Source organism: Poromitra crassiceps, assembly GCF_964638095.1.
Source record: "Poromitra crassiceps genome assembly, chromosome: 16".
Taxonomy (NCBI): Eukaryota; Metazoa; Chordata; class Actinopteri; order Beryciformes; family Melamphaidae; genus Poromitra; species Poromitra crassiceps.
The window spans coordinates 20,073,891-20,089,798 of record NC_139645.1 but is presented as its reverse complement, the minus strand read 5'-3'; the positions used below and the strand labels follow the sequence as shown (position 1 = coordinate 20,089,798).

Sequence of the window (15,908 nt, the reverse complement as noted above, 5' to 3'; positions counted from 1 at the left end):
AGCCACATATTGTGACTTGGCGACAGTTGATGGTACACGAGGAGAACAGACTGGTGTGGTGGTGGATCTGATACGAGGAGAACAGACTGGTGTGGTGGTGGATCTGATTAGGTTTTGCTCAGCTTCTACCACTGCAGACGAGCCTTTTGTCTTCTTGAGTTTTCACCGACACTGAGGTAATGTTGCAAGACAAAGCCATTACCCCCAAACTGGGAAAAGAAAAGAAACTGCGAGGAGAATGAATTGCTTTTTGGTAAGAAAGGTTCATGGAGCATCGAGCAACAGGGAAAAAAATCATTTTATTTCAAGCCTAGCCAAACGCTCTATCATACAGAAAACGTTCTTGGTAAATGAGCGGAAGCCATTATATCAAGTTTTAGAGGCAGGAAAAGGTATCAAAGCGTATAACGTTAAACGGTGGAGATGAGAGAGCCCTTCCATCAACTGAACAACAGTTAAGTATGATTGTCATTATGCGCCGGTACTTTTCATGATACCGGATGATACAAAGAAACAACAGCTAGAAGCAATTTACATTGCACCCATGCACCTCATCAGGAAAGATTGCATAGCTCTCGACTGTTATGCCCTTTAGTACTAAAACTGTGCTTTTTCAAAATATTGTCAACCATCATCTTTTTTGCCTTTCAAAGCCCTTCAGAGAGAAAAGCCCTCATCTGTTCCACCTCGTCGTGGTCGTCCCGAGATCCATCTGATGATTCCTGCACCCAAACGTACTTCAGAGGGAACAGAAGATCCGCAAAGACGTTCCGGCTCCACGACAGAAGACGAAGACATCGCGACACACGAGAATGCAGAGAATCTCTCTTGGTATCAAAATTAGCACGTCTTGGTTTTATCACACCCGTTCCTTCGCTGCTGGACCAGAGCTCCTCGCTAGTCCGACTCCAAAATAGTTAGACTTGATTATAGAGAAAAGGATCATGCAGGAATGACTTTCTCTTTCGAAACGTCTCGGCTTGTCAGTTTTTCGCGAGATGCAAATTGGCGAGAAACGCCTGTGCTTTCCATGTGGAGAAGACCACATCGTACAGGATAGACGGACCGGACTCCCGAACCGGATCGGGCCGCTGGAGTCGGCTCCCAGCTTCCACTGAAGATACGACCTGGAGGAACCTCTCACTGAAGATACGACCTGGAGGAACCTCTCACTGAAGATACGACCTGGAGGAACCTCTCCGCCAGTGTTGGAAAGGACAGGCACTGTGTTGAGGTGAGACTGAGGTTATCTGGGGGGAGGGGGCTCCGTCGGACTCCTCGGTCTGTCTGAAGTCAGAGTCCCCGAGGGTCTGGAAGATGAACACCGGTTGAACCAGGGGACCGGACGAAGCATGACGTCCTTCCCTTGCAGGACCTTCAGCCGCGGGGACGCTTCTCAGATTCGTATATGGAAGGTGCTGCAGGCAGGAGACACAGGACACATATTATGGCACTTTTCCACCGGATAAATAAATAAATAAATACATAAATAAATAAATAAATAAATAAATAAATAAATAAATAAATAAAATAAATAAATAAATAAAATAAAATAAAATAAAATAAAATAAAATAAAATAAAATAAAAAATGTGTTGTCTTAGCAACGCCGCATGAAACTGCCGCGACGTCATCTTCAACACAACACACACAGCAACAATGGTTTTGCGGGTTGCCGTTTAGTACAAACTTAGTACCTGTAGTACAATGGCGGTGAAAAAAGTAGTCTGCACTCAGTGGGAAAAAATGGCAGCCACTACAGTAGCTTGGCTATTTACATATGGCTGGTTTGAGTGCAGGATGTCCTGTGTCGTACAATGATGACGATCCTCTCTGACCAATCACTCTGCCGTGTTCTGTCGTCACCTTTTGGTATCGCCTCAGCTCGCTTGGAACCTCGACGGAGCTGCTACCAAAAAAATATGGTACCTGGTACCTGGTACCTGGTATCTGGTACTTGCCCAATGGAAAACCAAAACAGGAGAGTAGAGTCAGGTCGAGTTGAGTCGGTACCATGTGGTGGATAAGTGGCTTGAGAGAATTCTCTGAGTCTGCTTTTCTTTCTTTCTTTTTGGCGCTTTGAGCACCACAAGCCGAGTGCCATCCAGTTCCATTGTATTGGAGAGAAAAGGCAGACACCTCTACGGCCGAGATCTCCAAAACTCGGCAACTCACACCAAAACGATCTAGATTACTAAATAGCACTAACAGGTAAGAGGAAAATATGTATTTTTTATTTGGGGGCGAACTGTCCCTTTAATCCTGATTTGATAGATGAGCTGTTGCCTGCTCTGTCAGCGCTCACACACAGCTCTGACAATCCAGACCATTATTACAGTTTATCTGACCTGGTTGCCAAGGCAACCCTATCAACCAATAACCTTGTTCCAGCCAATCTAAAGCCGGTCCCGTGTGATAGACAGATTTATTAGTGAAATCATTGGCCCGGCTAAATCAAGCCTTCAGAAATGAACTTTTTTTTTCTTTTCTACGGGCGTGTTCTTTCTGCTTGGTTTGGGAAGTCGAACGGAAAGCGTTTACCGCACTGTGATGGATTGTTGGGCAATAAACCGGACTTTGATCAAGCGAGCAGTATTGCTTTAGTGGGTTTTATCTGTGCGGGCTGCAGGCAGCAGCGGCGCTATGCAGAGCAGGGGAAGGGAGAGGAGGACTCAGTCCACGTCTCAGACTTACCGGCTTGTCTCTGCTCAACATCTAAGCTTCTGTGTGTGGAGTGTGATGGACCAGCCGTGGCCTGAATGCACAGTGGGCTGCAGAGGGCTGTCAGCTGATGTAACACAGTTGATTCGCAACCTTTTTCCACATCAACGACCCCTAATTTAGTCCACGACCCCCGTTTAAGGAGATTCATTTAGTTGGTTGTCTCTTGGGACTCAAATCTGAAATTATTTTTTATTGATCGATAGGGCTGGGCAATTAACCGAAAGTACGTATATTGAAACCATTTAGAACCTCTGAGTTAATCTAGCTCATGTCAAATAATTAGCATAGTTAGCGGTGAGTGTTTTTTTTCCCTTTTGTTGATGTTGTTTTCTGTGTCTTGAATGGAAATAAGTCTCAGTGTGTGGAAATTCCTCGATAATTTCATACATGTGTATGGTTGTGGCCTAAGGGCCTCTTTTCATGATGTCTTTAAACATTCTGTCAAATAAAATTCATTCATCCATTCATCCTCTCGCCAATACTACGTCATGTTCAGTGAGTGATGTGCTTCCGTCCCGTTCAGCTTTAGGAGTGATTATATGGTGAAATATCAGGGTAAGCCAATCGGAGGCAGAGTAGGGCGGTGCTTGGCGCAAATGCAGTGGGGAAAATGATATTGCCCCCGTCCAACTAACGATAAACCATGTTCACTCAAAGCGAAGCTGTCCGCGTGGATACTGTAACACGAGCGAAAACAGCGAGCCGACAAATAAACCCGAGCAGGAAAAAAGAGCCTGCAAAAAAAAAGTGGATAAAATAATTGTTCATTAATCATAATCAAGATAAAAGTTTGAAATAATCATTGCGTTGTAGTCATATCGCCCAGCCCTATTATAGATCAGAGATAACAGTGAAACTATCAAAAGAGTCATTCCTCTACATTCTCTAATTGTGTTCTATGGACCCTTTTCACGGGGGCCATTTTGTGTCAAAAAGGCGGAGTAAACACAGGTGCAAGCAGCACACTAATGAGGGTTTCCAAATTGCAATCATGGAAGATGGAAAGCCTCATTAGTGTTTTGCTTGCACCTGTGTTTACCCTGCCTTTTCGACACAAAATGGCCCCCGTGAGAAAGGTCTATTCTTTTCATTGAAATAATAAAGTTTAAAAATTCCTCAATTTGCTCGGGACCCTGTGGAACCCTCTCAAAGCCCCCTGATGGCCCCCGGACCCTACGTTGAGAACCACTGACACCCTCTGTTTCTCATACTGGGGGTCCTCAGCTTTTGGGCGTGACAATAGCTGTGAACAGCGATTGCATTTCTAAAGGCCCTCAAGTTTATATACTTTTTAAGTCCGACTTCACCGTACCTTAAAAAATCTGGAGCTTTGGAGATCATGTTCTCGAAGTCGGCGAAGGAGAGCTTGCTGTCTCCGTCCAGGTCGGCCTCCTCCATGGCCTTGTCGCAGACCAGCATGACCTCCTCTGGAGTCAGCTCCCCTTTGGCCAGCTTGTTCAGAGTCTTCTGCAGGTCCTCCTTACAGATGAAATTGTCTCGGTTGAAGTCTAGACAAGAACAAGCAAGAAGCGTTCAGCGACGCCTGAGGAACACAGGAACCGGAACCACTGTAATAGAACATCATCCATCACATGACAGGTCACAAACGTGTGGCTTACCGTATATCTTGAAGGCATAGATGGTCTTGAGCTCTCTGGGGGACGTTTCACAGAGAGCAGAGAACATGTCCACAAAGTCGCTGAAGCTCAGGTTCCCCAGGCCGTCCTCCGAGAAGGTCTCCACGATCCTGTCTCTGAAGGGGTTCTCCTGCCAGGGACAACACACACACACACCACTTGTTTGGTTGTGGTCATACTCGGTACTGTCATAAATCCGCTTTGTGTTCCAGGCTACACTATACTAAGCTAATTAATGCAGGTGTGTGTGGAGGTGAAATGTAGATTTACAACTGTTTAAAACACTGTGGTCTTTGGTGCCAGTTTGTCTTCTAAGGCTTGGCGATATGGACCAAAATTCATATCTCTGTCATTTTAGGCTGAATGGCGTTTTATTTAAGAGTTTTGATAAAACAGTAATGTGGTTATAATGACCAAGTCAGTGGGTAAAGGCAAATAATAGAACAGCTAGAACAGTCTGGTAAGTTCAGAAAATTACATCACTTTACTGTAATGCAGCTTTCAAAATAAGACAACACTTATGCCATATCACCATATCCAAAATCTAAAAATACGATATCTAGTCTCATATCACAATATTGATTTATTGCACAGCCCTACAGAGGTTAGAGAAACAGGCTTGCAATCGGAAGTTCACTGCTTTGAATCTTCCGGCGTCTGCTAAGAACTACGCGGGGAATTCTCTCCCTCACCCACCTCTCCCTTTCCACAACAGCCAGGTACTGCAACAATTATTGCAGACAGAGGTTCTCTTGAGCAAGGCATTTAGGGTTACAACTGCTCCAATGAAACGGCTCAGTGGCCACCAGCAGACTAGAGGTACTGAATCCCTTTCAAAGGTTATTAAAGGACACAGCCTTAATGTCTCTACATGTATGTCGTTCTGACGCGTTGAGAACAGTGATGTCGTTTCCCATTTACCTACAGTCGAGCTACAGCACCTTCAACAGCAGCGTCATTTTTGCACCGATAACAACAGACAAGCGGACAACAACGGTACCTGGCTAGTTTGTCACACTATATATATACTTATATACTTCTTATATAAGAAAAACTTGTTTTAAGTTCTGGTGAATGACTGCTGGACACTTTGCTTGTTTTCAGGTGATGTCACATAAACTACGTACGGTCTGAGCAGGTTTTGACAGTGAATTATGTACATCGGCTGCGAGCCGCCAACTAAAGCTTCTAGAGCCGCAAACTTCTCGCGAGCCGCGCAATGAGGAACTAGGAGCTATATGCTCGGACGGCACTGCATGGCAGGGAAGCGAATTCTCCGTAAAGAAGCACTAGCACAAGCTCTCAAAAATGCTTAAATGTTTTGCGTCGTTTACGGTTGCTCAGATCGATCAAACTTCAACAACAACAACAACAACAGAACATATCTGTATCCACGACACAGCTGATGGACGGGATTCTGCGTTGGATTGGACGCATGGTCATAATAGAGAGAAATAGCAGCATAGCATGTATCAAGGTGGCCATAGGTAGAGATGAAACCGGTTTAATGACAAACCGTGATAAAATTCATGGCGGTTAGTAACTATTAACCATTTCAAAGTTTCATTATCATTAACACTGAATGGTACCGGGGCACCAGTGTGAAAGCACCCTAAGAGACAGGAGCTGAGGAGGTACCAGAGACAGGAGCTGAGGAGGTAGCTTCAGCTCTAAGAGACAGGAGCTGAGGAGGTACCTTCAGCTCTAAGAGAGGAGGTACCTTCAGCTCTAAGAGACAGGAGCTGAGGAGGTACCTTCAGCTCTGGCATGGTGACAGGAGCTGAGGAGGTACCTTCAGCTCTAAGAGACAGGAGTTGAGGAGGTACCTTCAGCTCTAAGAGAGGAGGTACCTTCAGCTCTAAGAGAGGAGGTACCTTCAGCTCTAAGAGGCAGGAGCTGAGGAGGTACCTTCAGCTCTAAGAGAGGAGGTACCTTCAGCTCTAAGAGGCAGGAGCTGAGGAGGTACCTTCAGCTCTAAGAGACAGGAGCTGAGGAGGTACCTTCAGCTCTAAGAGACAGGAGCTGAGGAGGTACCTTCAGCTCTAAGAGGCAGGAGCTGAGGAGGTACCTTCAGCTCTAAGAGACAGGAGCTGAGGAGGTACCTTCAGCTCTAAGAGACAGGAGCTGAGGAGGTACCTTCAGCTCTAAGAGAGGAGGTACCTTCAGCTCTAAGAGGCAGGAGCTGAGGAGGTACCTTCAGCTCTAAGACACAGGAGCTGAGGAGGTACCTTCAGCTCTAAGAGGCAGGAGCTGAGGAGGTACCAGAGACAGGAGCTGAGGAGGTACCTTCAGCTCTAAGAGAGGAGGTACCTTCAGCTCTAAGACACAGGAGCTGAGGAGGTACCTTCAGCTCTAAGAGACAGGAGCTGAGGAGGTACCTTCAGCTCTAAGAGGCAGGAGCTGAGGAGGTACCTTCAGCTCTAAGAGACAGGAGGTGAGGAGGTACCTTCAGCTCTGGCATGGTGACGGTCAGAGCCAGCGGCAGTTTGATGTCCGGGTCGTTGGTGTAGTCCAGTGGCACTAAATGTGGAGCCAACTCACGATAGCGGCCATGTAACCTGCAACACACACACACACACACACACACACACACACACACACACACACACACACACACACACACACACACACACACACACACACACACACACACACACACACAGACACTCTCAATCATCTTTTCTCCAGACAGAAGGACATTATAACTTGTGTCATTTGAACATTATCATCCAATACAGTTCAATCAAGGCTTTGAAAACGACGCTTAGTAGCGTGACTCGCTACGTCTGGAAACTCCCGAAACTCCTATACAAATGTTTAAAGTAGCCGTTGTGGATGTAAAACGAAGACAGATTCAGCAGCCGGCCGCATGGCTGATTTCTCGCCCTAAATGTTTTCCGAAACAATTTAGGATATAACAGAATGTTGCCACGCGAGCCGCCATGTTTGATTTTCAAAATTCAAGCCTTTCGTCATACGGAAGTGGGCGTGCTTTAATCTCACCTGGGCTGGAGAAACGATGTACCACACAGTCAGGGGTTCAACGCCCCTGATTATCTGTCTGTTCAAAGTGGCTCCTGTTGACACCGACACAAAACCTAGCTTGTAGCTCCATTTGTGAAGCCAATGCGGAAGTAACTTAAACTTGCATTCTTTCGAATGGCCTGCAGGGGGCGACTAGGCTGCAATAAGTCTGATTACATGGAAGCGAATGGGAAAAATGACTGTACTGCTCACTTGATTAATGACCTCAGTAAACACTTTGCTAATGAGTTTATGGTCTCAGTCGCTTCAATACAGCATGATGTTCATTTTGTAAATGATGGTCCCATTTAGAGTCAAATAGACGATAAAGCAGCACTAGCGCCTCCTCTGGTCGGTTGGGGCACCTGGTCGGGGTGGAAGGGAACTGGTGGGAATAGCGTGATCCTCCCACGTGCTATAATACGTCCTGCCAGTGAAGCTCCCCCTGTCAGGTGAAAGGAAGCAGCTGGCAACTGCGCATGTGTCGGAGGAAGGATGGTGCTAGTCTACGGCTCTCCTCAGATCGGCAGAGGGTGGAGCAGCAACCGGGTCAGCGGGGGAGGAAATTGACCGAGTAAGTACAATTGGGGAGAAAATGCTGGGAAATCAGATTTTTTTTTGACAATAAACCATACTATGCTTTGGGGTGTGATTGACAGGTCGCCTGCCCAGTGATCGTGCAGCTTGCCGATCACAAACCAATAGCAGGCCGCGCTGCAGCTCTTCTCGTCCAAATTCACGTCACATCTGGGTCCAAATAACCAATGGCGACGGTGAAAGTACCAACCTCCAGGCTTCAAAACGCGAGTCTGAAAAGCAATGGGGTGACGTCACGATAGATAGCTACATCCAGAAACAGTATTTATACGGTCTATGATGTGCAAAACCCAGGCAGAGGCTCCTCCTGCTCTGGTGTGATCCAAGGTGAGTGATCCCCAGCAGTAAAAGCTGCGTGATGGAGAGTTAGCATAGCATTTGGCAGCGCTGTCTGGCTAATAAAGCAGGCGGCGTGTGGGGAGGAGGCCTTGTGGCATCATTGTGGGTGTCTTGGCAGACGCGCTGCCTGCTACTAAATCCATAAGAGGATAAATCTCCGACGCAGACGCAGGAACAAAACAATCACACAGCACATGGATCACGTCGTGGCAAGTCTTGTACAAGCGCCCTCTGCTCCCGACAGCGGTTATCACCGGCCAATTTGGACGTGGATCAGATTTGTCGTTTTGAATTGGATACATTTTGAATTGTATTGGAGAACAGATGTGTGCCGTATTTGTGTGCTTGGTGGATAGCTTTACAGAGACGTTTCAATATAGAGACACCTCAACTTCCAGTCACTTCCTGTATCTGTTTTGCCACTGCCACGCCCCCCTTAGGAGACCAGTCAAGCCAATCACATTTCATACCATTGCCAGACAGCCAATCACAAGCTGAGAACCACGCCCATTTAGGAGACCAGAAGAGTATTTTTTTTTTTACTAATGGCCGAGGCTGTAGTGAGGTGTCTCTAAATGATCCGTCTCTGCTTTAAATCATTGACTGCATAAAAGATGGACAATGCGTCTTAACGTGTCAGATATCTGCTCTCTGCGAGCTGCCATCTTGCTTGTCACTTGGAGGCAGAGTCTGCACGGTCGAGTCTCCTCAGCTGTCCCGCCCATCTGACAGAGGTTTGAGAGTGACTGTCATGGCTGTCAATCAGCCCCTTTTATATTGTAAAATAACTCATTAAAAACAAACCTTTCCGGAAAAATGAGCGCTTGAACATACATCAGCGTGATAAGAACTAGCGGAGATGAGAGAAACCATCTTTTCAGTTAGCTTAACTGTAACATTGCTTAGCTGTAATGTTAGCTTAGCTAACATTAGTGTGCTTGCTTCTGCGCTGTGAGACGGTTGGCAGTTTGGCAGGGTGTAGTTTGGTCGAAAGAAAATAGTTCCTACATGAAACTGCTCACAACAAGGTCTGTGGATTATCATGACTAACCGGGTCATGATTTCTGGAAAGAGACATTGCTGTTGGGTTTTTCAGCATCACAAGCCGAGTGCCATCCAGTTCCATTGTATAGACCCTTCTCACAGGTGCCATTTTGTGTCGAAAAGGCAGGGTAAACACAGGTGCAAGCAAAACACTAATGAGGGTTTCAAACTTCCATGATTGGAATTTGGAAACCCTCATTAGTGTTTTGCGTGCACCTGTGATTTTTCTGCCCTTTTGACACAAAATGGCCCCCACGAAAAGGGTCTATTGGAGAGAAGGCAGACATCTCTACGGGTGATACCTCCAAAACTCAGCGACTCACACCAAAACAATGTACAATGGATAAGTAGCACTATAGAAGAAAACTATGTCATTTAGATTTTTTTTTGCGTGAACTGTCCCTACGTCCAGCAAGGTGCAGTTTTGTCAGACAGAGGGAAGAGACAGAATGAGGTTCAAACAGTCAGGCTGTGTGCAGGATGGAGGAGGGTCTACTTTGCCCTAATCATCTTGATTGACGAGTTAATTGATACACGGGTGTAAACCTGCACGCAGCGCAGCAGCAGTGCCCGGAGGAAACACAGCGCCGATCAGCCAAGAGAATGTAACAATTACCCGTGCCGGCCACGCGCCGCAATCTAGTATTCATTATAAAGCCATAAGCGTTAATAACGCACATAAATCTGGTTCAGCCGGGGCGATGCCGCCGGGGGGGGGGGAACAGCGCTGTCGTTGAAATAACCCTGACCTACTGTACGCCTCAGCAAAACAAATGGCCGGAGGTGGAAAAAGGCAGCCAGCAGCGCTCCAGGTTTATAACTGGAGCCCGGAGACATTACAGCCCATCAGTCTGGCTGGCAGCCGGCTGGCAGCGCTGCACGCCTTTAATGGCTTCAGAAGACTGAGGCGGCGAAAACAAGCCAGAGAGAGGGAGAGAGAGAGGGAGGGAGGGAGGGAGGGAGAGAGGGAGAGAGAGGGAGAGAGAGAGAGAGAGAGGGAGGGAGAGAGAGAGGGAGAGAGGGAGAGAGAGAGAGGGAGAGAGGGAGAGACAGAGAGAGGGAGGAGAGAGAGAGAGAGGGAGAGGGGGAGAGAGAGAGAGAGAGGGAGAGAGAGAGTGGGGGATGGAGAGAGAGAGAGAGAGAGAGAGAGGGGGGAGAGACAGAGAGAGGGAGAGACGGAGGGAGGGAGAGAGAGAGACAGAGAGAGAGAGGGGGGAGAGAGAGAGAGGGGGAGGAGAGAGAGAGAGAGAGAGGGAGGGAGGGGGAGAGAGAGAGAGAGAGAGAAGGGGGAGAGAGAGAGAGAGAGAGAGAGAGAGAGAGAGGGAGAAGGGAGGGGGAGAGAGAGAGAGAAAGGAAGAGAGAGAAGGGGGGAGAGAGAGGGAGAGAGAGAGAGAGAGAGGGAGAGAGAGAGAGAGAGGGAGAGACAGAGAGAGGGATGGAGAGAGAGATAGAGAGAGAGGGAGAGAGAGAGAGAGAGGGAGAGAGAGAGAGAGGAGATTCAGCAGGTCTGGATGGACTCCAGCTTTAGAGGAGGAGAGAGGAGAGCTGATCTGAGAGCAGCAGATTCACAGGCAGTGGATCTGATGCTTAGAGGAGGAGAGAGGAGAGCTGATCTGAGAGCAGCAGATTCACAGGCAGTGGATCTGATGCTTAAAGGAGGAGAGAGGAGAGCTGATCTGAGAGCAGCAGATTCACGGCCAGTGGATCTGATGATGGCAGAAGAAACTCCTCCACTGTCACGAGACGTTTTTAACGTTTTACAGATAGACTGGTTAGCCTATGTATTTCAGATATCCATAATCCAATCCTTCCTAGTCAGAAATAACATTTCAGTTATCTGCAAATGACATTCTTCCTATCAGACAATGATAAAGGTAAAGGTAAAGTTAAAGTCCCACTGATTGACACACATGAGTGTGCGAAATTTGTTCTCTGCATTTGACCCATCCCCTGGGGGAGCGGTGAGCGGCAGCGTGCGCCGCGCTCGGGAATCACATGGTGATCTAACCCCCCAATTCCAACCCTTTGATGCTGAGTGCCAGGCAGGGAGGCAATGGGTCCCATTTTTATAGTCTTTGGTATGACTCGGCCGGGGATCGAACTCACAACATCCCAGTCTCAGGGCGGACACTCAAACCACAAGGCCACTGAGCTGGTGATGTCACTTTTGCCATTCATGTATGGGGTTTCTCATTACAGATACCTTAAAGGGATACGCCAACATATTTGGACATATTCACCTATTGTAGCTGATATTAAATGTAGAATGTGGATGCCTTTATCTTCGATGTGCGTGCAGTACAAACAGTGGTACACCGCAAATAGCTTAGCACTACAATGGCAGTATATGGTAGGTCCCCATTCAGTTGCCCAAAATACACAATCCAACAGCGCCAGAAACACTCACATGTACGTGCTGTGACTCGTGTACTCGCCACGCGAAAGTTACGTGAAACGGTCAAACAAAGAGTAACCGAACTAACAAAGAGTAACCGAAGTGACTTCCTCGTTTGCTATGAGGCGCATGCGCTGTGTACACAGTCATCATTTTCCGATCCGGAAGCCTCCTCCACGTATTTTAAAGCTTCGCCAGCAACAGACAGGTTACCTTACACAAATAAGCGAACTCTTTCAATGGGGTGAGGTTTCCTGAGCCGTACTCACTGTCAGGATGGGTCTAGGATCCAACTACATGGCCAAAGTTGCAGTGCTGGACATCGTCATATTCCTAGGAATATCCAGCATCTATACGGTACAAGACGTCTTTTTCCTGTATTCCGGGGATCTCTCTCGTTTCGGCTTCACTTGCTTCCTCGGAGTCTTGGATACCATGGTGCGCGCGCAACTAACCCTGTGACGTCCACTCTAAATAGATCTATTCTTGGGCTGATTGGTGTGGTGGAGCTGGAGGCGTGGCTGTCTATGTATGGGCTACTTAACCAAGGCTGCAAGCTGAATCCAGTGTCAGATCGTTCAACTGCTGTTGGGTGACACTTGCCCTGGTCAGTCTTGTCTGGAAGGGTAACTCCGGGGAACGTCCGGACCTGATTCAACGGATAGTCCAGAGTTCATGTCTAGAAGTGCCTTATAATTGTCGAACGTCTCTCGGTGCAAAATGGCGGCTCTAGAAAGAAGCCTTCGCTCTTTGATTCTGAGAGACTGACACCAAAACCTGACGTTGACCAAAGATGTTTTACATCCTGAAACATCTTCTCATATCAAACTCATAAATCAAAGTATCGTTTTCATTGCAATGATTAAAACTCAAAGTGAGGAAGCTATTTCTCTTTCAGGATCAAAACTTGACCCATCACGTCTCCTCGGGTCGAAGCAGGGACTCTGGCACGGACTCTGTGTTTTGGGTTGAAGACAACCGACCACAGAGCGCGGGACAACGAGACGACGCGAGGTGGCGACGCTGGAAATAGGACAGTGGTGTGAAGTGGTGGCGCAGGAGTGTGTTAGTGAGCACCCGATGTCATTTTGGACCAGAAATATTGTGTGTGACGTACAGACAGTTAGCCAGATGTTGTAGCGCCCTCCACAGGCCAATCAGCGCCATTTTTGAAAACGCTGAAAGTGACGATTGACGCGCCTCTTTCGCCCCAAGTTTCATGCGTGACTGACTGTGACGGAGAGGCGGACCGGGCCGACCTGAGGACGGACCTCTGCTGTAGAAGGAGTAACAGAAGATGGACTAGCCTGTACATGGGGACTCACCGCAGAATCTCTTTCCGGGTGAAGAAGGTGCAGTCCTGCAAAGAGAGGGACAGATGGACAGATGGACAGATACACACACACACACACACACACACACACACACACACACACACACACACACACACACACACACACACACACACACACACACACACACACACACACACACACACACACACTGTTCAGACCAAACAGAGGAGTCACATCTGTGAGCTGTGCTCTACAGGGAGGATCTGCTTTCAGGCCATCAGTCAGCCAGACAGCCAGCATCATGCAGGAGAGGAGAGGCTGGAGAGCAGCCAATCAGCAACAGGAGAGAGACACACTGAATGACCTATTCTATTCTATTCTATTCTATTCTATTCTATTCTATTCTATTCTATTCTATTCTGTTCTATTCTATTCTATTCTATTCTATTCTATTCTGTTCTGCTGGTCAGGTAGAGATAAACAGGTCGCCTTCAAGGGAAATAAGATTCATAATAATAGCCTGTTATGTTGACTGATTAGTTTGATTTGTAAAGCTCTCCACATCTTGGCAACATCCACATTGTATCATATCGTTCCCCAGCAAAACACGAGTCCTAATTGGGTTAATTATCTCCCTAGTGGGTGAATAAAGCGCTTGCAGCAGCTTCTCACCTGGTATGCCTCGAACTGCTCGTCGGTAAAGGTGGTTTGCTTGTTACCCATCCTAGTCGAGAGGTCTTCCCATCACACAGCCGCATCACACTGCTCCCACACCCCCGCTCCAGCTTGACATGTCCCCGGGCACAGAGCTGATCTGAGACCAGCTCGCAGTGAGCAGCTTCCAGGCGCAGCGCAGCGCGGAGAGGAGAGGAGCGGAGCGGAGCGGCTGTTTGTTTAGCGCAGGAGAGATGCTCTGGCTGTGCGCATCGAGAGGCGCTGCGGTGCAGGCGGGTGCAGGGCAGCCGAGCGTGCTGCCTTCGCGGTCGCTCGGAAAATCCTCCGAACAGGTGGTGTGAGGGTGACTTGTTGACAAATGCAAGTATCCGAGGCTGGAAATAGGAACATAATGGACCCACCGTGGAGGAAAGGGAAGAAGAAGAATCCGCCCCTCCCCCCAGTAAAATGTTCTATGGGCTCTCCTGGTTTGACCAAGTAAAACTGATCTTATAAAGATTTTTTCAAAACGTCTAGAGGGCTTTTCACACTACATAGCCCCAGGCTAACTTAGCCCCTTTTCACACACGCATTGTAAACCCAGTGGGTTTTTTTTCAATATTTTTTCCCCGATTTTTTTATCCCATTTTATCCTGGTTGCTGCTCCACCCTCTGCCGATCTGGGGAGAGCCGAAACTGGCTCCATGCTTCCTACATTTACATTTACATTTTGTCATTTGGCAGACGCTTTTATCCAAAGCGACTTACAATAACACACTTTTTGTCAGAAATAGAGCAATCAACTATGGAGCAGAGTCTATGACAACTACAAATCCTGAAGGAACAGTGGTACGAGTTTAGTTTAGGATTTTTTTTTTTTTTTTTTAGAAAGAGAGAAAGAAGTTAGATCAAGAAGGGCCCAGATGGAGCCTGAAAAGGTGAGTCTTTAGTATTTTCCTAAAGATCGGCAGTGATTCAGCAGTCCTGACCGAAGGTGGAAGCTCGTTCCACCATTGGGGTGCCAGGGACGAGAAGAGTCGAGATCGGGATGAGCGACTTTTGAGCGCCCGTAGCGAAGGAGGAGCGAGGCGCCCTGCACTGGTGGAGGAGCGAAGGGAGCGCTGAGAGGTTTGGAACCTGACCATAGATTGCAGGTACAGGGGAGCTGACTGGTGTACTGCCCTGTAGGCCAGTACCAGTGTCTTGAATTTGATGCGAGCTGAGATGGGAAGCCAGTGGAGGTCCCCGAAGAGGGGAGTGACATGAGAGAATTTGGGTTGGTTGAATACCAGATGGGCTGCAGCGTTCTGAATGAGCTGAAGCGGTCCTCCGAGACATGGGCAGTAGCCAGTCGCTTCTTTTCACCTGACAGGGGAAGCTTCACCGGTAGGACATAGCACGTGGGAGGATCATGCTATTCCAACGAGTTCCCCTCCCTCCAAACAGGCACCCCTAATGACCAGACGAGGCACCACTTCAGCGACCAGGATATTGCATGTTTTGGTGAGGGGTTCCTATATGAAGGAAACCCCCAGGGGTCACGGGGAGAACATGCAAACTCCACACAGAAAGGCCCTTTTGACGACCCCAACCGGGTGGTGGGCGCTCGAGGACATGCAGACGGGCACGCACTCCTTCAGCGCACATAGCGTCCCAGGTGGGAATCGAACCCAGGACCTTCTAGCTGTGAGGCGACAGCGCTTACCACTGCACCACCATGCCCCCATGTTAACCCAGGTTAACCTAAAACCAGGGCTATGCAATTCACATTTGTTTCCTTGCCCCATTGCACTGGCAACTTTTAGCCCTGTGTTTAGATGGAAAGTCACGGTTATCCCCGAAAAAGTTGATAATGCCATGATGCGACTTAGCCTATGTTTTGCTATGTCATAGACAAAACACTTCCTGTAGTAGCCTACTACTACTACTACTACTACTACTACTACTACTAGCCTACTACTACTAGAAAGAAGAAGATACTAGAAATGTTAGTTATTTTTCCCAGCAGCACATGAAGGCAGCATGTTGGATCCTTCAGGATGTTGCAGAACAGAAAGTTCACATACAGCCGCCAGATGGCGTCATCTGCCCATACACAGCAGCATACTGTCTCCACACTGCTGGGATACATACTGTATAGAAATATAATAAGCTGTAGCCTGTAGCCTACATATTTCATAGTAGCTTATATTGTGGTGAG

The 15,908-nt window shown here is 47.7% G+C and overlaps 1 protein-coding gene across 1 annotated transcript; it reads right to left on the bottom strand.

The window, feature by feature from the left end:
- Positions 1-647: 647 nt before the first annotated feature.
- On the bottom strand, positions 648-13,777 carry LOC310791502 (calcium and integrin-binding family member 2-like; the record flags this gene model as incomplete). The annotated part of the gene is made up of 8 exons (XM_083653178.1): positions 648-774; positions 1,174-1,418; positions 1,943-1,955; positions 4,036-4,231; positions 4,343-4,490; positions 6,807-6,918; positions 13,085-13,119; positions 13,727-13,777. The coding sequence occupies 8 exons, from the start codon at positions 13,775-13,777 to the stop codon at positions 648-650; spliced, it is 927 nt and encodes a 308-aa protein (XP_083509304.1).
- Between the last annotated feature and the right edge of the window lie 2,131 nt (positions 13,778-15,908).